Here is a 26,993-nt window from a genome sequence, read left to right as displayed (position 1 = left end):
TGACTTAAAGTTTTATGTTGAACATTATGAAGCGCAAAAAAGAAAAATATATAATGTTTAGAAATTCTAGCACTAAAAAAGGATAGCACGGACATAAGAAGACAATCCATAAGCAAGGACATTGAAAATAGAGCAATATAGTCATAATGGGAATAAAAAGTCGTCTGGATGAAATAAAAAGAAGCTGAAGAAATTGAAACAAAGGCGGACAATGTACTAAAATATTTTAATCCGGAACTAAAATTAAAGGATGTAAAATTTAAAATCCTGGCTCCGAATAAAGAAAATACGCTAATATTGCCTACACTTAGATCAGCTGAGGAAAAGGGCCAAGTCATGCAGAAAAGAAAACAAATTGGAAAAATAGTTACACCAACAAATGTAATATGACAGGATCGCCTTATTTACCTAAATGATGATTTACCCAAGGAAACAAAAAACATATTTTTATCAGCTAGATCTCTACTGAATATAGCTACGAATTTATATGGGTCAAGGAAGGAAAGATATTTGCGAGGAAGAGGGATAACGATCCGGTCGTAAGGATTAAGTGCATGGAGGATGTTGAAAAGATAAGGCAAGATGCTCAGGTTGGTTAAATATATTAAATATATCATGTGGTAGGATAGAAAGTAATCTTGCTTCTTAATATTATGAACCTTAACTCACTATTAGATGATTATAATAGCAATAACGGTAGTTTTAAAGTATGTGATAGACTGGATAACATAGTCTGTTTTAAAGAATCAGCGCAAAATTAAATTTATTGCATGTTAATATTAGAAGCCTAAATAAAAATTTCGATAACATTGTTCTTTTTCTCGAATCACTAGAAGGCAATTTCGATGTTATTGTTTTATCTGAGACCAATGTCCTTCATGATCCTTTAAATTTTCGTATTAATGACTGATTTATTTTATAATGAGAGCAAAATTAATAAATGTCACGATAGTTTAATTTATTGTAAAAGTTCATTTATAAAAATGAGTAATATAATTGAAATTAACAATCAAAAGCTCAAAATGGTCACACTTACTAAAAATAAAACAAGCATAGGGGTTCTCCATTATAGATCCCCTTCGCTTAAAGAAGAAGATTATATTCCTTCTTTGATGGGTCTGCTAGGTCAGGCTAATTATGCGTCTTGTGAAATTGTACTTTTTGCGGGAGACATTAACATAAATTTATTGAATTCTCGGCTTCTATTGTTAATGAATATGTAAGTTGTCTTAATAGGTTTGGTTATACTTTTAAAGTTGATAAGCCTATATACAGGGTGTCCGGAAAAAGGAGGCCAATCCGCCGGCCACATATACGGTAGACCAAAATAATGCGACCTTCGTTATGCCATTTTTTAATTGGGCGCTCGGTATTCGATATACAGGGCGTCAAAATGAGAAATATAGAATCGTTTTTTTTAATAAGTCGACTGTTTCATATGATATTAAATTAAAATTTGGTGTGAGGGGTTTCTTTGAAACGAGAAATTGAAATCTGTTCACGGATTTGCTATACCTCGCAGAGGGCGCTACCTGCGGTATATTGCATGTGTTAAAAATGCCAACACTTTTTTGTATCCCTGTATAATAAACTTCTAGTAAAAAATTCTAATTATCCAATCTTTACTTGTAAAAAAAGTATTCTTAGTAAATGTCGGCCTGAGAACCGTTTATTAGATATCTTAATTTTAAAATCTAGATACATTTTAACAAGTATTTTGTTAACTTGAACGTAAATTATTTTTTTCTAAATTACTTATTATAATAAAAATCATAGAATAATTACCCTAAATTATTTGTCTATGTGACCTCCATTTGTTTGTATACACATACGAGCCCTCTTTATTAATGAAAATTTAAGGCTTTGAAAAATATTTGGTTTCAACCTGAAATACTCTCCAGCTGCAATGATTCTTTCCCTTAAATGATCCTCGTTTAAAATCGGAGCCATAGCCACAAAGTCTTTCATACATCTCAAGACGGAAAAATCCAAAGGTATAAGGTTGGGCGAACGGGGTGGCCACGGAACAAGAGCAACTCGACCCCTACCAATCCAGCGATTAGAAAATACTTGATGTAAATAGTTCCTAACATTTATAGCAAAATGAGCCGGAGCACCATCGAGTTGAAACCAAAGATTTTGTCTTAAATTTAAAGGCAAATCATCAAGCAAATCGGGCAGCATTTCTTGTAGAAAAAACAGAAATTAATCACCAGTCAAATTACCTAGTAAAATGACAGGTCCTAAAAGAAAGTTATCCAGAACACCTGCCCACTTGATGATGTGTCTCAACTATAGCCCTAGGATTCTCTTCAGCCAATATGTGTGCGTTATGGATATTTGTCATGCCGTTTCTCGTGAATGTGGCCTCGTCAGTAAACAGAGTCGCCCTTATAAAATCCACATTTCTATTATTCATTTCACATAACCATGTACAAAAAGCAAGTCATGCCTCGGGATCGTCGGGTATTCGGGTGAAGATGAAATGGGTAAAGTTGTTGAACTCCGTAAAATATTATATTATGTCTCGGTTTTCTTAATTCTCACCCGTTCAGCCAAAACCCTAGTACTAATGTTTGGTGATTCTTCGTCAAGTCTTAAAATTTCTTCCTCTTGCCCTAATTGCACCGCAGGAGGTCCGCCGCAATTACCCTTCTGTCTTTCGATGAAACTTTCAGTCTCCCTTAGGCAGTTAATCAAATTTAAAAAATATTTTCTTTTGGGATGAAATCGATTTAGGAATGTCTGGGTATTTACCGTTTACAATAATATCTAAAACTTGCCAAACATCAAAAACATATCCGCCACTTCGGAGAAGGATACATTTCTTGGTCTATGAGCCATTATGGTTTTATAAGTTGTAAGAAAACACACCAAATACAAATATGTAATTAAAAAACGTAGATTTTTTTTGGGAGTAATTCAGAAGCTTGTAAAGAGCGTCAGAAGCGTTTAAATTTCTTACTTTGACAATACGTAAAAAGTTACTGGATCCCGAGGTCAGCTAATTTGTTTAGAAAGAAATATCTCGATTTTAAAATTAAGATATCTAATAAACGGATTCGCAGGCCGACATTTACTAATAATACTTTTTTTACAAGAAAAGATTGGATAATTAGAATTTTTTACTAGAGCTTTATTATACAGGAAAACAAAAAAGTTTTGGTATTTTTAACACATGCAATATACCTCAGGTGGCGCCCTCTGCAAGGTTTAGCAAATCCGTAAACGGATTTCAATTTCTCGTTTCAAAAAAATTCCCTCATACCAAATTTTAATTTAATATCTTATGAAACACTCGACTTATTTAAAAAAAACGATTCTATATTTCTTATTGACGCCCTGTACATTGAATACCGAGCGCCCAATTAAAAAATGGCATGACGCATTATTTTAGTCCACCCTATTTATGGCCGGCGGATTGGCCTCTTTTTTCCGGACACCCTGTATATAGTAAGACATGTATGTAACATATCTTCATAAAAAGTAAAACAAGGTTTGAAAATAATTTGATTATACTAAGCAGCTCGGTTTCTGACCATCATTCTTTATTATTTAATTTTAACTTACAAAATAATTTAAACAACGCATTCAAGGAAACAAATATTACTAGACCTTCTAATGAAATTAACCATGAACATTAAACCTGGACCACTCCGGGCCTGCTAATTTCAATTAGAAAAAGAAATGAGCTTCATAAATTATGCATTCGAAATCCTTTAGATGAAAATTTTCGTATTAGTTACAAAAGTTATAGAAATATGTTAACTAAAGCGATTGTGTGTTTGAATTTTATTTTTAAGGGAATTTAAATGTCTTTTGTTAAAGTTATGGGGTGTTCTATTTATCCCTTTTGAATTAAGAAAATTTATAATTCTGGCTCTAACTATGTTTTTATTAGGTATATTGTTAGATTGAATTATATTCTCAGCCTCCACTGCTAGGATTTCTTTAACATTTTTATTTATATTTTGGGTAAAATTAAATTTTAAGTTAAGGTTAAGGATATTTTCTTTTTCTTTGGTGAAAGATACATTATAGTGAGGTTAAGAAAGCGTTTATGAAAAGAAAAGCAGTTCTCATTAAAGAATTTTTTGAGACCGAGACTTTGTATTGTTCTCCTTTGATTTACTTATATCAGGGTCTCTTTGAGAATACGGACGACTTCTTTTAACTATTTAAGTTATATCTTACAAACAGATCTCAAAAGGTAAATCTGAAATCAGTATCAAGTTCTTATGCAAGTGTGGAATGCGGTATTCCACAGGGTACAGTGCTTAGCCCAGTACTCTTCTTTTTTTTTTTTTTTTTTTGGGTCGGTGGAGAAATTCTTTATGAACACTGGTTACGCGGCGCCGCCCCCAGTAGTGTGGGACTCAGTGTCGAGTCTGTCTCGTCCTATACCCACTAAAACTCCACCGCTGGGTGGTGCCTTGTGGCTCCCTACACTGCGGTCTGCTAAGAAGCAGTCCTATTGTGTCCCATATGTTTAGTCCCACAGGTTCAATTCTGTAGCTTCAAGGAAGTCCAGGATTGTGCCCAGTGGTAGATTTCTGATACCCTCTGGTGCGGGTTTCTCTTCCCCCAGGAATGTTGCCCTGGTTTGATTAAATGCTTCACAGAAGCACAGTATGTGAAGAGTTGTTTCGTCCTCCTCATTGCATCCCCTACATAGCGAGGTAACTGATTTCCCTAGCGTATGCAGGTGTTTCCTGCTGGGTGCATGGCCTGTAAGTAGCCCTGCGACCTTTCGCAGTTGTTGTCTGGAGAGGCCCAGTATGTTCTCACCCTTCTTGAAGGGTGGGCTGCCTATAAGTTGTTTGGATTGTTCCATCTTTGGCAGCTGCTCCCAGTAGAATTTGTTCTGGTTTGTTAGCCAGTTGCCGATTTCCCTCTTCCAGGTCTTATCGCTGACATAACATGTTGGTTCAGGGCCTACCAGGCTGTTGCTGGCTCCCTGGGTTGTGTGGTACAATAATAGAATAGTGATATATGTTATTTATTTTCAAGTATCATACTGTATATTAATTTGTTATACAATGAATTATTATTGTTAAATATTTATGCAATACTACTGCATACGTATGCACGACAATTATGTAGAACACTGTTTTTAAATAACTACTAATATACCAGATATCATCGAAGAGAGTAATATACAATGGTGTAAGCGCATTTGGCATTCTTATTTATAATTCCTAAATCGAACCTTCACATGGCGACCCTGCCAGTGCCAAACACCATTTTTTAGTGCATTTTTCAGTAAGAGTAGTAATTGTTCTATATGTATATAGTACAAAAAGAAAAATGTTTATAGTAAAACCGTGGTAAAAGTATGGGAGCTAGTTGCTGTAAAGTGTGCTAATGTACAGTAACATACAGTGTGAGTCAATATGGGTACTACTAACACCAAGCATGCTGAAGTTACGGACACAGGTGTTGTAAACTCCAATTTTATAGTGGAAGAACAAGCTATAAATGTCCCTATGGATATCCGTATTCTGCTTTATATAATCACTGTGGCTGTTGTAACCTTGGTGTTACTAAAAATTAGGAAGGCTTACCGCAGAAACATGAAAAGAGACTTGTCAAGAAGTCTTATGCTGAAAGCTCCAGTTGGTGATGTCTAAGTAAGACTATTACATAGTGGTTTGTGTTTGTAAGTCCGTGTTAGTGAAAGAAGAAACAATGTGTTGGTGTAGAAAAATATTTTAGTAAAACCTGAAATCAGTGACATTAAGGACGAGCGATTAAACGCCACCTGTTTATTGGAAGATGGAAGAAGGAAATGTAATGGAGATTTGGCATCCGTCCCAGGACATGGACCACACAAATGTTATATTATAGTTGGTATGTAATTTTATTTATTTGTGTATATTTAGGATAAGATTTTTTGGCTATTTAGCAGTTTTAAAATATTTTTGGGGGTAAAACTATTTTTTTTTATTAGTTCATAAAGTGATCGAAAGTTATAATATTATAATATATTATAAAGTTACATATTACATATATATAGCTGAATAATAATTTTTATGTTGGATTTTTGTTTACATTTTTCATGTACTACTATTATGTTAGATTTTTTTTACCGTAATTTAGGCTAAATTTAGTTATTTTTATGTCATCAGCTTGGGAAGAACTTTATACCAAGTTATCAAATTTAAAAATATTAATTACTAACGAATCAAAAAGAGTCTTAAAGAAAAAAATACCTAAATCAGAGGAAATTAAAAAAGAAGTTAGGGATAATTTACTTAAATACTATAATACCTTTGTGCAACTTGTATTACATGATTACAAAAATTTAAGTCAAGAACAGTATTTTGCTATTAAAAAACTTTTTTCCGTCTCAAGAGATAAAGTAGTCAGGGTATATCAAGTATTAAATGTTTCGTATAAAATACCTACATCGTGCACTGAACTAATTGATCCAAACGTGATTGAGGAGGATATTATTGACAGTGAAAACTCTTCAGAGGGTTCAGACGAAGAAAATACAAACACTGAAATTAAAATTGAAACTGGCAAAATGGCGATGACTAAAATGGATTTTTTTAATTTCACCAGCAGGGTTTTGTGCAATGATTTTTATGGCTCCGCGGATAAACTTCGATCTTTTATTGACGCACTAACTTTAATCCAAGAAAATTGCGAAGGGCACGAGGCAAATGCCGTGGCTCTTATTAAAACTAAATTAGTTGGTAAAGCAAGAGACCTTATTGGCGATAATGATACCATACCAATTATAATTCAAAAACTAACAAGCAATATTAAGAGTGAAAGTTCGCAGTTAGTTTCGGCAAAATTATTAGCTCTTAAACAAGGATCCAGCGATACATCAAAATATGCATCTGACATAGAAGCTTTTGCAACAAGCTTAAAAAGAGCGTACATAAATGAAGGTGTACCAGTAAATGTAGCAGAGGGTTATACAACTAATATTGCAGTTAAAGCCTTAAAATCGAATGCAACCTCAGAAAGATCCAGGTGGATAATGGAAGCAGGCACATTCAACACAACTCAAGACGCCTTGACAAAGTTTGTTAGCGTCGAAACTGAATCAAAAAATTCTACAGTCCTTTTTACACAAAATCGATTCAAAAATAGAGGAAATCCAAATTATAGAGGTCATTATCCTAGGACGCAAGGACAATGGAAAAGAGGAGGATTTAATAGAAATCCTGAAGTTCCTATCCATAATAATTATCATGGTGGCCATAGCAGATATAGAGGTCACAGGGGCTATTCTCAACGAGACAGAGGAAACTATTCTGTGCGCAGCTTTGAGACAGATAATTCGGGAAACGAATTATCACCCCAACCAGGTCCATTGGGGGAGCAATAAATATTTTTAACATGGACCTATCGTTGTCAAATTTTATCGTCGTTCAGACCCAAATGACACAAAATGAAACAATAACATTAATCGTAGATACTGGTGCCGATATTTCTTTAATTAAGCGAACAAAAATCGATAAAAACCAAATAGTTGACAGAGCAAATGCTAGCAGGATAAACGGTGTTACAGAAGGACATATAACTTCCATAGGTACTACTAAAACTGTAATGTTTATTGACAATTTTTCTTTAAAACAAAATTTTCACATAGTTGAGGATAATTTTCCCATACCAGCAGATGGAATTCTTGGTAGAGATTTTATTACACAATATCAATGTCAATTGGACTACCCTAATTGGACTACCCTAATTGGACAATGCAAATAAGACTGCATAATAATTTAATCTCTATACCAAATTATGACAGCCCTGCAAAAGATATGTTAATTATCCCCCCGAGATGTGAAATAATTAGAAAAGTAGAAAAGTTAAAATATCTTAAAGAAGATTCGGTTGTATTAAATAACGAAATATCCCCTGGCGTTTTCATAGCATCAACCATAATTTCTAGGTCAAGTCCAATAATTAAAATTCTAAATACAACATGCGAAACCATAACCATAAATAATCCTAAGATTGTAACCGAACCCCTAAAAAACTTTTCGTGTTATCAATTGCATTGTAATCAAAATAACCGAAAAGATCAACTATTAAAGGAATTAAATAAAAACATCCCGGAATGCGCGAAAAAGGAAACCACCGAATTATGCATGGAATTTGCTGATATATTTGGGTTAAAATGTGATAAATTAACAACAAACAATTTTTATAAACAAAAAATTAAATTAGCTGATGAGCAACCTTTCTATATAAAAAATTATCGAACACCGCTTTCCCAATCTAAAGAAATAAATGCACAGGTAAGTAAAATGTTAGAGGAAAACATAATAGAGGAATCTAATGCCGTTTACAATAGTCCAATCCTTTTGGTACCTAAGAAATCTAAGGGTCATGATAAAAAATGGCGACTAGTAGTGGATTTTAGAGAGGCAAATAAGAAAATTATCCCTGATAAATTTCCATTGCCTCGAATTGACGATATTTTAGACCAACTAGGCCGTGCTAAATGGTTTTCAACCCTAGATTTAAAGGCGGGCTTTCATCAAATACCACTTGCAGAAGAATCTAGAGATTTTACAACTTTTAGTACAAGTACAGGTAGCTACAGATTTACAAGGTTACCATTTGGCCTCAGAATAAGCCCAAACAGTTTCCAGAGGATGATGAATATAGCATTTGCTGGAATAACACCTGAAAAGGCTTTCTTGTACATGGATGACGTAATTGTAATTGGTTGTTCAAAAAATCATCATTTACAAAATTTACGTAGTGTATTTGAAACGTGCAGAAAATACAATTTAAAATTAAATCCCGAAAAATGCAATTTTTTTTCGCAAGAAGTTACCTACCTAGGTCACAGGATTACTAGTAATGGAATTTTGCCTGACGAGTCAAAATACGACATTATTAATAAATACCCAGAGCCTAGAAATGCTGATGAAGTAAAACGCTTTATAGCATTTTGTAACTATTATCGCAGGTTTATTCGAAACTTCGCAGAAATTGCAAAACCTCTAAATATGTTAACAAGAAAAAATACGCAATTCGAATGGAGTGAAAAATGTAAACAAGCTTTTATTTTTCTTAAAAATTCGTTGTTGCAACCCGAAATTTTACAATACCCAGACTTTAATAAACAATTTATTTTAACAACAGACGCATCAAAAAATGCTTGTGGCGCTATATTATCACAAAACTTTAATGGGCAAGAATTGCCAATAGCTTACGCTTCAAAATCATTCACTAAAGGAGAATCTAATAAAGCGACTATAGAACAAGAATTACTAGCCATCCACTGGGCGATTCAGTATTTTAGGCCATATTTGTACGGAAATAAATTTTTGGTAAAATCTGACCATAAGCCTTTAGTGTATCTCTTTTCTATGAAAGACCCATCTTCAAAACTTACCAGGATGCGAATTTTGAAATTGAATATATTAAAGGAAAGGATAATGTAGGAGCAGATGCATTATCGAGAATTTGTATTAGCGAACTAAGCGATTTGGCGATAAATAACAAAACAGTTAACGTATTTGCAGTAACACGGGCAATGGCAAAAAAGGATACTACCTTAACAGAAGATAATAGCAAGAATGCTAGCATGCCGTTTACGGTTAAACCAAAAGTCCTAGAGACTTTAGAAAATAGTAATGTTTTAAAATTAGCTTATGTAAAATTTAAAATTCAGCATAAATATCTATGGATACTTATGGGTAAGAATAAAGATTTTATAATCGAGGATAAAATGTTAATCAGTAATGACAAAACATTCTTAGGAACAGTTTTGTCTAAGCTGGAAAAAATGGCTGCTGATTGCAACATTAAGGAACTAAAGCTAAAAATAACAGATGAAATATTTAAATTGTGCACAATAAACGAATTAAAAAATATTGCTTTAAGTAAATTAAAAAATCTTACTATTTTTCTGTATGAAGAGCCCAAAATTATTAAAAATAATGATGACAAGTTAGCGTTAGTACAGGAATATCATGATAATCCACTTACCGGAGGTCACTGTGGACAGAAAAAATTGCTTAAGAAGCTAAGAGCAAATTACCGATGGAAAGGAATGTCCCGCGATGTCAACAAATACGTTAAAAAATGTCAAAAGTGTCAAATTAATAAGAGAAAAATAACTCATTCAGAGCCAATGGTAATAACACCTACACCACAAAAAGCATTTGACATCACATGTATCGACACGATTGGACCATTCAGAAAAACTCCTAACAACAATATGTATGCAATAACAATCCAGTGCGAGTTAACTAAATTTGTCAAAATTATCCCTATTCCGAATAAAGAAGCTAAAACTATAGCTAGGGCAATGTTTAATGAATTTATTCTTAATTATGGCCCAATGCAGGAAATCAGAACCGATATGGGCACTGAGTATAAAAACGAAGTACTTACATCACTTTCTGAACTTCTAAAAATTAAACATTCTATTTCGACAGCCTACCATAGTCAAACTATAGGTGGTTGCGAAAGAAATCATAGAGTCTTAAATGAGTTTCTTAGAATGTACATAAACGAAATGCAAGACGATTGGGATGAATGGACAAACTATTTCAGCTTTTGTTATAACACAACTCCCAGTGTATATCACGAATATACGCCATTTGAATTAGTTTTTGCACGTAAGGTTGATTTTTCTAATATTTTAAATGGTACTTTGATAGACCCTGTATATAATATCGACGCATATTATCAAGAAGTCAGATATCGCTTACAAATTGCAAATAGACGAGCCAATGATTTTATTCAAAAAGCAAAAGTTCAGCGAAAATTAGAATACGATAAACAGTCTAAAGAAATATATTTAAAACCCGGTGACTCAGTACTTTTAAATAATGAAAATAGAACGAAATTTGACCCTTGGTATAAAGGCCCTTTCGTAGTAGCGGAGGTAGAAGGTGTAAATTGTATATTAAGTAATAGTAAAAGTGACGCTAAAGTGAAAGTGCATAAAAATAGATTACAGCATTTTTATAAGTGATTAAAGTGAAAAAGCCATTTTCAGTGTTTATCGTAGAAAAATTAAAAGAAAAACAATTAATTATGTCAATTATAGCAGTTGTACCGAAAAGAAAACATGTACTAGTTTTAATTTACTAACCTTGTAACCTAATATTTTATAATACATATTATGTACTCATAAGTCAATGCAAAGCTTCGCAAAAATTGAGGTTCATAATTTAATAACTTAACAAGTATTGTTTAGGCTTCGAAATAGTTAAGAATTATGTAACATTATTTAAATTAAACAACTTAAGTACATGTGTACTTTAATTAAGTAATAAGTTTATTTAGGTAATAAGTTTGTTTAAGTAAAATCAGGGTTAACATTTTAGGTTTCATTTTTAAATTAAACAAAAAAAAATATTTAAATCTATACTCGATCGATAAATACTTTTCTTTTCTATCCTTTCTTTATTATTTATTTTCTTTCTATTATTCCTCTTATCTTTTTCTTAACACTTTCCTTGAACCTCTAATAATTTTATTTTTATTGTAAAATAGAAGTGTAAAATGTAGTAAAAAAGCGCATATACCTTATGAATATTTATTTTTGTACGAAAGTACTCCATTTTTATTTCATTAAAAATGTAGTTCATTCTTTCAAAAGGGGGAGATGTGGTACAATAATATAATAGTGATATATGTTATTTATTTTCAAGTATCATACTGTATATTAATTTGTTATACAATGAATTATTATTGTTAAATATTTATGCAATACTACTGCATACGTATGCACGACAATTATGTAGAACACTGTTTTTAAATAACTACTAATATACCAGATATCATCGAAGAGAGTAATATACAATGGTGTAAGCGCATTTGGCATTCTTATTTATAATTCCTAAATCGAACCTTCACAGTTGCAAGTTGGATAGCCCTTCTTGCAGCCTTATTGTTGCCCATATTCTCTGCTAGGATTATCTCTGGCCTATTTTGCGCTTCGGCGAGGTTCCTGAGATCCTCCCAGCAGCTTTGCACAGTCCTTGACTTAGTCTCGAACTGTTGTAGTGCAAATGTCGCAGCCTGGTCTCCTGTGAAAATTGCGAAGGTTTTGCCTTTTGGCAGCCCTTCTCTCATCAGTTGGACACAGGTTTGAATTCCTATTATGCTTGCCTGTAAATTTGTTGTTTCGAGGCCCAGGTTTAGCATAAGTTGTCTGCCCTGTTGTTCGTCCTCCACCATGCCCACAGCTACCCCGATCTTGGATCGTTTGGTTGCCGTGTGCCATACTGAGTAACCTCTTTGCCTGAGCCTGTTCGCTTCTGCGTCCAGTGGTCCCCTTTTTTCTTTGATGATAAAAGGTTTGTCTAGGTATGTGACCTTGGTTCTGTCTGTTCTTAGGGCCAGGCGCCCAAGGTCCTGTATTTTGTCAAATAGGGCATTGTGCCCATCTTTCGATAGGATTGTTGCGCCATTTGACAGCAGTCTTTTCGCCCCCCGTTATAGCTTCAGCCCGTACCACTAAGTGTAGCGGGCTTAGTCCTATCAGGTTCTCTAGGGCAGCAGTCGGCGTTGTTGACATCGCTCCTGTTATGCCCAGACATGCTATTCATTGTGTTTTGTTGAGTATCTGTATTACAGTCCTCTTTTCTGCCGCATGCCACCATATAGGTGCTGCGTATGTAATGATGGGTCTAACCATTGTCGTGTACATCCAATGTACCATTTTTGGTGACAGTCCCCATGATCTACCGAACATTCTCTTGCAGTACATAAGAGTTTTCGTGGCTTTATTTGTAGCTTGGATTACATGTTTCTTGAAGCTGAGTTTTTTATCCAGGGTTATACCTAGATATTTGACCTCGTCTCCAAGTCGCAGATTTTCTCCATAAAATTTTATGTTTCTAATGGGCTCTAGTTTCCTTCTTTTGGTAAAGGAAACCAGAGTAGTTTTTGTGGGGTTTACCCTTAATTGTTCTTCCTCACACCAGTGCTCGACAGTAGTCAGGGCTCTTTGCATTTTTTCGAATACATAAGCCTGACTACCCCCTCGTGTAAGGATGACTATATCGTCAGCATATCCTATAGCAATGATAAGCTGCCTCTCCAGTCGTATCAGCAAGCCAGTACTCTTCTTAATCTACATTAATAATCTTCCACATGTAGTTTCAAAAGTAAAAGTGGTATGTTTCGCCGATATCACAGTTCTGTTATGTAAAGGGGATTGTTGAGATTAAGCTTTTGTAAAGGCTGAAAGTGCGATGTGTAGTATTCAAACACTAGGATAGATATTAACTCACTGACAGTAAATGCCACAAAAACTAACTTTATGTGTTTTTCAATGAGTATAGTGGGAGATTAGTACAAGGACAAGCAAGCATGTTCTTAGAATTCATACCTCAGATTATAAAATGAATATTGACTGTACTTGTTCTGGCAGCATCATAGTAATTATATTCAAAACAAACTAAAAAAACTAATATATAAATTTTATGAGTTACATAGTATACTCATTAAAAAAATAATAATAAATATGTACAAAGCACTAACTGAATCATGCCTAGGCTATGGTATATGTTGGGGTGTTGCCTACAATGAAACTTTAAACAATATTAATATTGTACAGAAATATCTTTTAAAACTTATTTTATTTAAATCCAGACTGTTTACCTCCAACCTTTTATTTGCACAATCTCAAATAATTACTGATACCCAACTTTATATTAAAAATGTACTTAGATTCTCAATTTGTAGTAACCTTTTTAAAAATTTTAGTAATCATAATGTTAATACTAGAGCAAATACACATAAAAATCTAATAATATCCATCCCTCATTTCAGTGTAACTTGAAAATGCATAACACATATAGCTCGCATTAGCTTATTAAATATGTTGCCGGAACAATTCAAAAACAAAAAATATTATACTGTAAAGAAAAAGTTGTACTCATGGATTAAAGATAACATAAATTTCATCAAGCGTGCCATTAACTTCCTTTAATAATTTATAACTAGCTAGTACTTAGTTGATTTAATATTTCTGAATTTGATAATATTATTTAAGCAGGTATATGTTACTATTATTAGTCTTAGGTTGAAGTTCATTATGAACTAATTATTGATGAGCTGAATGTGCATGCACACAGATACATTATGTCCATTGTATGCATATTATATCATCATCTTATAATAATTGATTGATTAAAAAATTAATAAAAAATATTCTATTATATTAAATGGTATTCATTATAATTCTATTATATTATATTAAATAAATTTATATTTTTATAGAATAATATTAAGAATAAATGTTAAAGTGAAACGTATGTAATAGATAACGTTACTAAACGTGCATTTGAATTTTTATAACCACTCATCAAAGTAACTGACAAGAACATAATCCCTAACAGTGACAATGACATTTATAATGATTCATGTTGTCAGGCGCAACCTACTTAACAAATATTTTAGCCGGAAGTATGAAAATAAGATTTTATCCGGGAGTGTATTGAAAATTTGAAATGTAAATCTCGAGAATCAAAAAGTTGCTGGTAGTGAAACCCTCTATGACATAATTTTAGGTTAATTTTATTTTTGCCACATAAAAAAACTCATTGTCCAAATTTTGTTTAAAACGAAGAATAGAAGCTAAATTTATGACTAAAATTCGAAAAAATACATTAGGTTTATCATCCTGTATCTTGGTTGTCTTTGACATTCGGAGTAGAAAAATTTAACGTAATCTTTTTTTATGATTCTGCTGTTAAATTATTTACCATTATTTATGGTACACCCAGTAGATCTTATCGGTAGTGAGCTATCATGTATTGTAACAACTAACCTTGTTTATCACCCGTGAGCACCCAGATCTTAATCCCTGCCATAATTAAATTAGAAATGGTGCCTGGTACTCCATCTTGTAGCTTGTCCTCTATAGCAGTCGCTCCAATGAGTAGTAAATCCCTTTCGATTTCTTCATAGATGGAATCCAGTTTTTCGTCCCGACCCTCCAAGGCTATCGCAGCTTCTTGGTGTCGCTGTTTCCAGTCATTAAAAAAATTTTCTTCGAGGTCGCAGTAGGCGAGACACAGAGTTCTTAGGCCTTCGCCTGCAAATTTCTACACAAGAAAAAACATTTTAGTTCGACCTAAATAATCAGAAACATAATTTAGGGATATTTAACACAATTTAGAAGTCGAGTGTTCGTATTTCCGATATTTAACAATAATAATAGAAGGGCTTGTTGAAAATATAACGCAAAAAGAGTCAAAAATATAAAAACAAACCAATTCTGAGAACGGTCGACGATTGGTGGTGGTTCGTGGATTTTTAATTTGGAGGTGCAAGTAGGGAAATGGTAATATGAAATAAAGGTAAAAAAAGGGGCGGCGTAGGCGATCCGCCAAAAAAAACTGAAGAGTCCTCGCCCAAATTTTTGAGCGAAAATCTTTTAAAAATTATGGCTTTTTACCGAATAGAAATTATTTGTTTAAATCTTACCATTATAAAGCCGGTTAAAACCGAATGTAGAAAAAAGAAAGTATTTAAAGAACAAAAACTATAAAATCAGATTTACTTATGGGATATTCTACTTTTCGGTAACTATAAAGTGGTCCCCACTGTCAAATATACATTTTTAAGCTTAATTTTTAGATCATCTTTTTAAAAGTATCTGGCAGAACTTAAGGAAAATGTATATTAAGGTTATATTATAAGATAGGCAATTCTGCAATCAAAGAATTCTTTTTTTAAATATTTATTTTCTTTTTCTTTTAAGAAATTTTTCGCTTTGTCCCTCCTAAGCTTCTCTCTTCCCGTAAACTCCTGCGTTACTCTACTATTAACAGAATCTAGTGCAACAAATATTTTGCGCCAGTCTACATTGGATAAGACTATCAAATATGCATTTTATCCCCACTTCTTTTATTCCTTCCAAAAAACGAACATTTTTATTATTTTACAATCATCTATATATATAAAAGAGTTTGTCCTGACTGACTGACTCATCATCGCAGAGCCCAAACTACAATAGCTAGAAACGTGAAATTTTGCCAACGGGTTCCTTTTATAATGTAGGCACCGGATAAGAACGGATTTTTCGAAATTCCACCGATAAGGGGTAAAAAATGGGAAAATTGTTACCCGTGACCTCGAGAACTAAGGGGGCGTGGCTTCGGAGTTTGAACGGAGACTGCCCGCACCAACGAGTCGCAGGCATCAACTTAAGAAAAAAAAAATTAACTGCAACAATGTTTTTTTTATAATGTAGGCCCCGGATACGAACGAACTTTATAAAATTCCACCGATAGCGGCATAAAACTGATTAAAAAATACGATTGAAAAAGTAACTCTGTATTATTTATATTTTGGTAGACATAACAACAAGGCGGGTCCATGCGAGACATGTTATTAGTCCATGATACCCGAGAGGTGACTCGACTCAGTCTTACCGCTCGCTCTGCATCTAACGAATTATTTTTAAGATTATTTGTGTCTTGGTTTTATAATAATTATATTATATTAATCGCGCCCCTTGACCTCAAGAAAAACGGCGTGGCAATTGTGGGTTGCATGTACTATCAATGAGGCGACGCTTCGGATTTTGTTTTTGTGTATTGTGGGTTGCATTTACTATTATTGGAGGCCTTTTTCGACTTTTCTTTTATTTTCACGCGAGCAACGCCGTTGGCATTCAGCTAGTTTATCATACATCATTTTTATAGGACCCGTGTGTTAATTGCTTGTGTGCTACGTTACCGCTAAATTCAGGTAAATATTTTGTTTAAAATTCGTACGTAATTATGTTTATTAAGTAGTATAAAAATATAAAAATTAAATCACCATATTGTATAGATAGTTAAATTTCTTAGGTCCTATTTAAAGGAACACCCAAATTCAATCAAAAATTACCACTACGCCACTCCTATTAACTTAAAAAACTTATATATAATTTAAAAAACCAACAAAAATATTATAGAGCTGCAGTTGACGATTACGAAGAAAATAGATTTTAGTGAGAACTGTAGATCAGACGATGAAAAGAGAGTAGAGTCTTTTTGTGCTATTTCTAATAATAATGCCCATAATCCAGCGGCAATTTGAGCTCATCTTCATACCATTCTCAGAAACATCCAATTAAATAATGACAACATATTAACAATTCATTTTTTCTCCGATAGACCCGCTACTTAATATCGGCAAAAACGAAAACGAAAGGTTGTGGTGTCTACCGCATTTCATGGTCCAGGCAGGCCTTGAATCATCTTGAAATGTTAATTTTCTTAAGTAGTTGAACCCACTACAGACGTTAAGCACTATTTCATAGCGATTGTCAAGGATCCATGGGTCTTAGATGAGTTTAAAGGTTAAAAATTGGGTAAAAAAAATTACTGAAAAAAAAGAATTAGTTTACGTTTGTTGGAGCAGTTTGTAGGATGCCTGGAAGTATCGCAAATAAAGCAATGACAGTCTTCAACGCATGAAAAAAAGGCCCCTACAGACGGACGTTTTTGTACGCGTTCATGTACATATGCGCATTTAAAAGTGCACATACAAAAACGTGAATGTGTATGCTACAAACGTCACGGTTTTGAATGCACAATCATTTTGAACGACGCTCACGATTTGTGGCGACGACAAAAATTTTGCGTGTTCACGCAAAAATTTCTTGCAGGTCTCAATGTGTGGATGTAAATTGTGCGTCGTACATCAGAAGCGTTCGCTGTTAATAGGTTAGTTATACTGGGGATGGGTTCGGTTTTATAGTGTCTTTTGTTATATTAATTTGAATTGATTAAGTGGTTTTTTTTGTAGAAATGTCTGATTGTAGAACACTCCCGTGAATTCCTGCGGGAATTTATTGAATTGTACAAGGAACTTCCCTGTCTGCGGCAAATTAAATGAAAATAGCATTTGGACAAAAAAAAAGAGCCCTACACAACACTGGTCAAGAAGTTGCAGATCGTTTAATCAAACGCAACTAAATCTTCAGTTATAACCAAAATCAGTCTTCGGGTAGGTTTTCGTAGGGAATATAAAAAGGTTTTGGCTTCCATGGGAAGTGGTACAGGTGTATGTTCCTTCACTGTGGTACTATAATCTACTTTTGTTTGTTCGTGACCAGGACATACCGAGAAAGTCGGTTTCGACCGTCTCTAGTGAAGACGAATGATAAGGAGAATGATATAAGAGCTAAACAAGAGGAAGAGGATAGTGTCGGCGACACTGAGCGAGAGGTGAGAACATATTTATGTACATGAATCTATGTATGTATACAGGGTAGTCCGTAACAAATGCGACATAAAGTAACTGGAAATTCTTCAAGTCAAAAAAATGCGATTTTTTTTAATCGTCTCAATCGTCTTTTATTCAAAAAAACAGATTGACAAATATTACAAACGAAAAAAACAAAAAAAGGCGAAGTCTAGCCTAAGGCTACTCGAACTTAACCCTAATAAATAATAAATAAATTTCGGTAATTATACATAATAATAATAAGAAAAATAAAATAATAATATAAAGATGAAATATTATAAAGAAATAACTGTTCCCACCAAAAAAATACTTATACCCAACACGGGGGAGATATAAAACTCACAACCTGCACCAAAACAACACCCTTGTATGCAATCGTATACAACCATCATGCTACCTCTGGAGCACATGATACTAGTGAGTTAAAAAATAGGAGCTCAACTGTTCTCTAAACAAATACAACCTAAATCCTGACTTAGACTAAATTATGAAGTAGTAAATCATTGTTTGGCAAGGAGTTACATGTTTTAATCGCATTATAAGTAAAACACTTCTTGTATGTTCTTGTATTATGTCGAGGAATAAATAATATATTTAAATTTATTTCTGGTATTTATATCATGGACGCTCAAATTGATTTTAAATTTATTTTTTAGAGATTTAGATATGAATTTTGAATTAGTAATTAAACCATGCATAAAAAGACCCAAATGTTGAGTTCTACGATTTGACATATTTAACAAGTTAAAATCATTAATTTTTTGTGATACGTGATCTGATTTTGTTAAATTAAAAATTAGACGAATACATGTATTCTGCACCTTTTGAATACGACATTGTTCCGCTTGACAAAGACAAGGGCCATAAAAAAAATTAGCATAGTTAAAGTGGGAAAGTACAAGAGTTTCACATAACATTGCCATTAACTTGGTACTTAAAAGGTTTCTATTGGAATATAGTTTTTTAAGGGATATATATGACCTTTGTAGAAGTTGCTTAACATGATCGAAAAAATTAAGCTGACGGTCAAGTATAACACCTAGATTACGAGCAGAATTACAAAAATGGTAATATTTGGTCGTCTATTTTGATTTTAACATTATTTTTTAAATATTCGTTTTGATTTCTTTTGCCAAACAGCATGAGTTTTGATTTTAATGAATTCAGTTGAAGGCCGTGTTTTTTAGAGAGATCTTTTAGCTTGTTTAGTTCATGATTAATAGTTTCGTTGCAAGTAACAAATTCTTTTGAAGAGAAGTGATCGTACATCTGGGTATCGTCAGCACAAGCCTGGATCTTTCTGACATGAAGAGAGCTCATAAGTTCAGACGTGTAAATAATAAAGAAAAGGGGACCAAGGATAGGGCTCTGAGGTACTCCTGATAGTATGGCACTAGACTCCGAGTACACACTATTAACAAACATTTTTTGTGACCTGTTAGAGAAGTATGATGCGATGTGTGACACTGAGTCGACGTTAAAACCGTAATACGAGGCATGTCCAGAAAATAAGTGTACTAAATTTTTATAGGTTATAAATTTTTTTATTTGAACAAAAAAAATATCTGTTTACATTAGTACATATCTAAACTATTTTTCGACATAGTCACCATTCCTCTCAATGCAGGTGGTGTACCGGGGTATCAGTTTTTTGATGCCCTCCTCGAAGTAGTTTCTCGCCAATCCCTTCGTCCACTTCTCCACCTCCTCCTTCACCTCCTGGTCGGTTGAAAACTTTTTTCCACCCATGTGCAGCTTCAGGGAGGTAAAGAGGTAGTAATCTGACGGTGCTAGGTCAGGGGAATGCGCAGGATGGTCCAGGACATCCCATTTAAACGAGGCGAGCAGGTTTTTCGTGGCGTTAGCTGTGTGTGGTCTGGCATTGTCGTGCAGCAGGCAGACTCCCTTTGTCAGCATGCCTCTCCTCTTGTTCTGAATTGCCCTCCGTAATTTTCTTAGGGTCTGACAGTATCTTGCAGCGTTGATGGTCTCCCCTTGAGGCAAATATTCAATAAGAATTATGCCTTGACAGTCCCAAAACACGGATGCCATGATTTTCTTGGATGAAATTGTCGTTTTGAACTTTTTGGCAGAGGGTGAAGAGGTGTGACGCCATTGTTGAGACTGCCTTTTGGTTTCTGGTGTGTAGTGGGCAACCCAAGTTTCATCTCCAGTAACGATGGAGCGGAGAAATTCATCGCCATGCAGTGTGTAGCGTCTCAAAAACTCTTGCCCGGCCTCAACTCTATTCAATTTGTGTTGGTCTATCAGCTGTTTTGGGACCCACCTCGCCGACAGTTTCCGATATCCGAGGGTTTCTGTGATGATTTCGTGTACCAGAGATCTCGAGATTTGTGGAAACATTGCAGAAAATTCATCCACGGTCAATCTGCGATCGTCACGGATCGCATTTTCGATTTTTTCCAAAATTTCTTCAGTCACAATTGAAGGCCTTCCGCTCCTCTGATCATCATGCACAGATGTACGACCATTTTTAAACTCGCGACACCACTTGAACACACTTGTACGATTCATAGCTTTATCACCATATGCAGTTTGTACCTCATTACAAACCTCAAACGGAGTTAATCCCTTCCAAACGAGATAACGGATAACGCCGCGTATTTCACACTTGGCGGGAGATTGGATTGACATTTCTCACTAAACGTGTTGCTACGTCTATAGTTCTTAACGTACTGACCTCGAAGCGGTCTTGTTGTGGAGGGGAGAAATCACGCTATGCGGCAGTGCAGCCAACATGTGGAAAAACAATTCCCTACCGCCGTGACAGGCTCAGTACACTTACTTTCTGGACATGCCTCGTATCTTAGTCAATGATTTATAGTGTCGAATGCCTTAGAGTAATCTAATAGTATAAGAATACTTTCAAGTCCATGATCCAGTACCTCCATTATATCTGTTCCATATCCGTTGTTTATTTACATTACACCGCATAGCTGTATTATTATTTGTTACCTTTTTTTTGCCGGCTCGAAACCGACGGCATTTACGGCATTTTATTGTATCTCCCGGTCAGTCGAAAATATACTCTCATAAATTAAGGTTGTGTATTATTTCAAATTAAATACATACACATCATTGGCGCAGTCGATCTTACGGACCTAAATTGTTAAAAGTAGTCGGTGAAAATGCCATCTTTTCTCGGAAATTTAAGTACGTTTGATCCGGAAAAGTCGGATTACGCGATATTTTCCGAGCGGCTAAAACAGTTTTTCGTGGCAAATGGTATAACGGAGGACGATAAAATGCGTGCGACTCTTCTAAATACATTAAATGAAGATTGTTACGTGTTGTTAAGAAATTTGTGTGTACCGAAAACGCCACCGGAAGTGAAATTCCAGGATTTGGATAAATTGTTATTAAAGCATTTTGCTCCAGTGCGGTCCTATTTTTCGGAGAGAAGTAAATTTTACTCTGCTCAAAGAGAGCCCGGTGAAAAAGTGTGTGATTGGGCAGCTCTTGTGAAAAATTTAGTGAGTAATTGCGGATTTGAGGCTACAATAACTCTCAGTACGCTAATGAGAGATATTTTTGCGATCGGTATTAATGACGTGCGTTTTTCCGATCGTTTGTTTGAAGAAAATGCCATCAGTAGGGACTGTACGTTTCAGTTTATGGAAAAAATTGCTTTGGCAAAGGAGTCTGCGGTCGCTGATCATGAAAAGCGCGTATCCAAGGAGTCTCAGGCCCCGATTAAAACAGAACTAGAGGAAATATATTATAATCAAAATCCAGGTACTTCTCGTCAAAATCGGGGTCAGTCAAAATCTAAATATACTGTTAAAAGAGACCATCAAGAAAAACCGGCTCTACCAAAATGTTCGGTGTGTGGGCGTGCAAATCACGTTTTTTCTAACTGTGCTTATCGTAGCTGTTTCTGTCACAAATGTGGAATCAAAGGCCATTTGGCACCTATGTGCAAGAAGCTATCAGGTCATAATTTTTTGCAAGAAAACCTTTTGCAAGACTCATCTGATGAGAATAACGAGATGTGCTTTAACATTAAGAGTAATTCTTCATCATATTATAATAAGTTGCGTTATAATTCTAAAGGTAACGAAAGGCCTATAATTATTAAGCTATTAATTGACGGTTTACAATTTGATTTTGAAATTGATTCTGGATTTGCTCATGCGGCTATTTCTAAAAATTTGTATAAACATTATTTTACAAAATATAATTTGATTCGTAATGATCTGTCTCTTAAAGATTATGTGGGTGTATCATTTAACCCCTTAGGTTATCTTAACCTAAATATTATCTATGACGACAACAATTACATTTTAAAAACATATGTCATTAAAAATGGAGGACCTCCATTAATAGGGCGTAACGGCTTAAAAATGTTGAACATTGGTTTATGTAAAATAGATCGTAACAATAGTAATAGGTTGTTATACGTAAATTCGGAGACCAAGCTTCAATATTTATTAAAACATTTTGGTCAAATTTTTGATGGTACTCTGGGCACTTTCAACAAGTTTAAAGTAACCCTTAAGTTAAAGGAAAATGCTATTCCGCGATTTTTTAAACCACGTCCTGTTCCAATCGCGCTTAAGCCAAAAATTGACGAAGAATTAGATCGTTTAATTAAAAATAAGGTATTAATTCCGATAGAATTTTCTAAATGGGCCACCCCTATTGTTCCCATATTGAAGAAAAATGGTGGTCTAAGAATTTGTGGAGATTTTAAGGTAACCTTGAATCCACAACTGGAATTTCAACAGTTTCCGCTTCCGCGAATAGAATATTTATTTAGTCGGCTGGAAGGGGGTTTAAAATTTTCAAAAATCGATTTGTCAGAGGCATACCAGCAAATTCTTCTGGATGAAAATTCTACAGAGTTGGTGACAATCTCTACACATAGAGGTTTATTTTCTTATCAGAGGCTACCCTTTGGCATTCATTGTGCACCCTCCATATTTCAAGTTATTATGGAACAACTATTTAACGGTATACCGGGCGTTATAGCGTTTCTTGATGATATTTTAATAACGGGAAAAAATGACCTTGAACATTTAGAGAGGTTAGAACGGGTTTTTACAAAATTAAGTGAATGCGGCCTTAAAGTAAAAAAAAACAAATGCAGCTTTATGCAAGACTCCTTGACGTACATGGGCCATCGAATCGATAAATTTGGCCTACATAAAACCCAAGAAAGAGTAGAAGCCGTCATTAAAACTAAAAATCCTTCAAATATTACAGAACTGAAATCATTTTTAGGGGGGGTAAATTATTATGTTAAATTTTTACCAAACGCATCAACAATACTCTTCCCCTTATATAATTAGTTAAAAAAAAACGTTCCTTGGGAATGGAGTAAAGAATGTCAAAATAGTTTTTCTAAAATCAAGGAAATGTTAATTTCTCCATCGGTTCTGGCTCATTTTGATCCCAAAATACCCATTAAACTCTTGGTGGATGCTAGCAGTGTAGGGCTTGGAGCGATTATTAGTCATTTTTATCCAGACGGTTCTGAGAGGCCAATCGCTTTTGCTTCCAGATTATTAAGTAAAAGCGAATTAGGTTTTTCACAAATTGAGAAAGAGGCTCTAGCCATCATTTTTGGAGTAAAAAAATTTTTTTAATTTTTGTATGGGACAAAATTTACCTTGTATACCGATCACAAGCCCCTTTTAGCCATTTTTGGAGATAAAAAGGGGCTACCGGTTTTTGCAGCTAATCGCCTACAAAGGTGGGCGTATATTTTATCATCATTTAACTTTGAAATTAAATACATCAACACAAAAAAGAATTACTCGGATTTTGTATCTCGACTAGGAACTAGTGTTGAAAATATTCACTATTATTATAATAGTAGTTCCATTGTGTTTTCATCAAGTGACAATGATAAAGTGTCATATTTAAATTATATTCAAAATTCCGATTTTCCAGTAAATTTTTTGAAAATTAAAGAGCAAACTGGTAAAGATCCGATCCTTAGCAAAGTTTTTTTTTATGTTAAAAATGGCTGGCCTAAAACTTGTCCTTCTGTAGACCTTAAGCCATTTTTTATAAGAAAAAACGAAGTATCTATTGGTTGTTTAATGTGGGGGTATCGTTTAATTGTACCTTCAAGTTTTCAAACGAGTATTTTGGAAGAGCTACACTTAACCCACATTGGCATTGTCAAAATGAAGGCTTTGGCTCGCTCATACGTATGGTGGCCAAAAATCGACGAGGCTATAGAAAATATTGCTCGGCGATGTAAAATTTGTTCAATGTATGCGGATAAGTCACCTAAACCTTCTTTGATAATGTGGGATTGCCCTAAAAATGCATGGACTCGTTTGCATGTAGATTTTTTTGGCCCTTTGTTTAATAAAACATTTTTAGTTGTTGAAGACGCCACATCCAAATGGTTGGAATGTTTTATTGTGCAAAATATGTCTTCTTCTAAAACAATACAAATTCTAAGAAAGTTATTTTCTCAGTTTGGATTGCCCAAAGAAATAGCTACAGATAATGCACAAACTTTTATGTCTGTTGAATTTAGTTCTTTTCTAGAGAGTTTGGGTATTATCCACAAGACGGGTGCTCCTTTTCATCCAGAGACTAATGGATTGGCGGAGTCCGGTGTTAAAATTTTAAAAAGAGCGCTTATTAAAGGTTACAAAGATCATAAAACTGATCTGCAACTTATTTTAAATACGTTTCTTTTTCAATATCGCAATACGCCTCAAACAACCACTCAAGAATGTCCATCCAAAATTATTTTTGGTCGCTCTTTACGCACTAGATTTGACTTATTGCTTCCTTCCACCGAAAATGTAGTTAAAAATAAACAGCATAAAATGGAGAAAAATTTTAAAAAGGTTCGAGACATATCATTTTGTATTGGAGAAAAAGTGTGGGCTCAAGATTATCGTCCAAATGCAGACAAAAGTAGGTGGTGTCAAGGGGTTGTTCAAGATATTCTTGGTCGAAGAACTTACGTAATAGAGGTAGATGATGGAATAAAATGGAAGAGGCATCTCAGCCAGTTAAAAAAAAATTATGTAACATTTCAGCCTGAACATAATAAGACAAATACAACCATAATTCCAAGATCTACCTCGATTGATAATAATAGTTTTAGCTCTAGTGAAGATGAAGTGGTGGTTTTATCAGATAGTGATAAATCTGATTTAGAAAGTGATTCGGGTACACGTGTGTTGCGTAGACGTAGCAAAATTAAAATGCCGGATCGTTTGCAAGTGTCTTAGTTTAGAAGACAGTTAGGTTTGATGTTTGACTGGTTGATTTTTTTTTCTTTTTGTTATTGGGGGAGGGTGTTCCATATCCGTTGTTTATTTACATTACACCGCATAGCTGTATTATTATTTGTTACCTTTTTTTTGCCGGCTCGAAACCGACGGCATTTTATTGTATCTCCCGGTCAGTCGAAAATATACTCTCATAAATTAAGGTTGTGTATTATTTCAAATTAAATACATACACATCAATATCATCAGTTACCACAGTCAAGGCGGAGGATGTGGAATACCCCTTACGAAATCCGTTTTGCAATTCATATGAGATCATACCATTATCATTTAAATATGAGTACATCTAGCTGTATAAAACTTTCTCCATTATTTTCGAAATGGCAGGTAAAATTGCTATAATGCGTAAGTCATTGGGGTCTCATGGTTTTTTTGATTTTGGTAAAGGTATTCCTATTGCAATTTTCCAACTTTGAGGAAAATAATTTTGTTCTATGCAACTGTTAATAATATTAGTTATGTAAGGTTCAATAAATGGACTGCACTATTTTTATCTATGCCACAAGCATTAGTTTTCATGTTTTGAATAATTTTATAAACATCTTCTATAGAACATATGAAAAGTGTAAATTTTTTCGATGCACTGAATTTGTTGTTTTCGTAAAATTCTATAGTTTCATTCGTCATTAGATCTGTTGTTAAACAATTGAGAAAAATGCTGGTTTATTAAATTTGGATCTGTTAAATTAGGAGATGTTTTTTTGTCCAGAAATAAAATTGAGATATGACTTTTTTTTCGGATCTCAGTACAGAAACTGTAAAATTACGCAGTTCTTTGTATCGGTTCCATTCTTGAGGTTCTTTAGTACGCTTAAATTTTTGTAAGGCTTTATCTCGCTCCTTCATGACAACCTTTACATTTTCTGTTAGCCACGGAGCATGAGGTTTTGTCACTCTGGATTCTTAAAAAATCAGTAAAAAGAAGTAATTTTTTGTCTATATCGTTCTCATAAACAATGTCCATCCAAGGCAAATTGTAGAGATCGGACAAAAAATCATTTAAAACAAAACCTTGAAACAACGATACGTCACAAGTTTTGATAAAGGTTTATTAGATTTTAGTTTTAAGTCAACAAAAACGAGTCTGTGATCAGAGATTGTATCGGCAGAGAGTGTCCCAGAGGATGTAACTTATGTGGTATCACTGATAAAAATTGGATCTTTTCTCTAAGAGAAAAAAATAAATATTTGGAAATTGTTTCAATTGTCCCCGGTCTCCTCTACACGATTCCAATTCTCTTAATTTGTAGAGCACAAACTGTCTTCGTCGCATTCCAATATGAGACGTAAACAAGATTTTTGCATCCTTTAAATTCTTTCTAGATCCATTTGCAAAATTAAAATTTAGTTAGTATGAGAGTTTCGCATAAAAGAGCTTTTATTTTTGAAGTAAGTAAATGTGGCTATGCATAAATTAAATTACGTTTAGAAAGTGCTCTTCTGAAACCCAAACTTACATGTTCTTTAAAGTTATTTAAGGAACAAGTTACGAGGCATGTCCAGAAAGTAAGTGTACTGAGCCTGTCA

General features: G+C 34.2%; 1 protein-coding gene across 8 annotated transcripts in view; it reads right to left on the bottom strand.

Annotated features, from left to right (window-relative positions):
* The window catches only part of LOC126741031 (probable phospholipid-transporting ATPase IM), a 374,205-nt gene that overhangs the window by 80,492 nt on the left and 266,720 nt on the right, over positions 1 to 26,993 (bottom strand). For all 8 annotated transcript variants that reach the window (XM_050447297.1, XM_050447302.1, XM_050447300.1 and 5 more), the window contains one exon: positions 14,768 to 15,044. In XM_050447297.1, coding sequence (XP_050303254.1) covers positions 14,768 to 15,044 — 277 coding nt within the window. The remainder of the gene's footprint in view (positions 1 to 14,767; positions 15,045 to 26,993) is intronic.

The sequence above is a fragment of the Anthonomus grandis genome, chromosome 10, assembly GCF_022605725.1.
Source record: "Anthonomus grandis grandis chromosome 10, icAntGran1.3, whole genome shotgun sequence".
Classification (NCBI taxonomy): Eukaryota; Metazoa; Arthropoda; class Insecta; order Coleoptera; family Curculionidae; genus Anthonomus; species Anthonomus grandis.
Note: the sequence above shows the minus strand (reverse complement) of the source record. Positions and strands in the feature narration are given on the sequence as shown.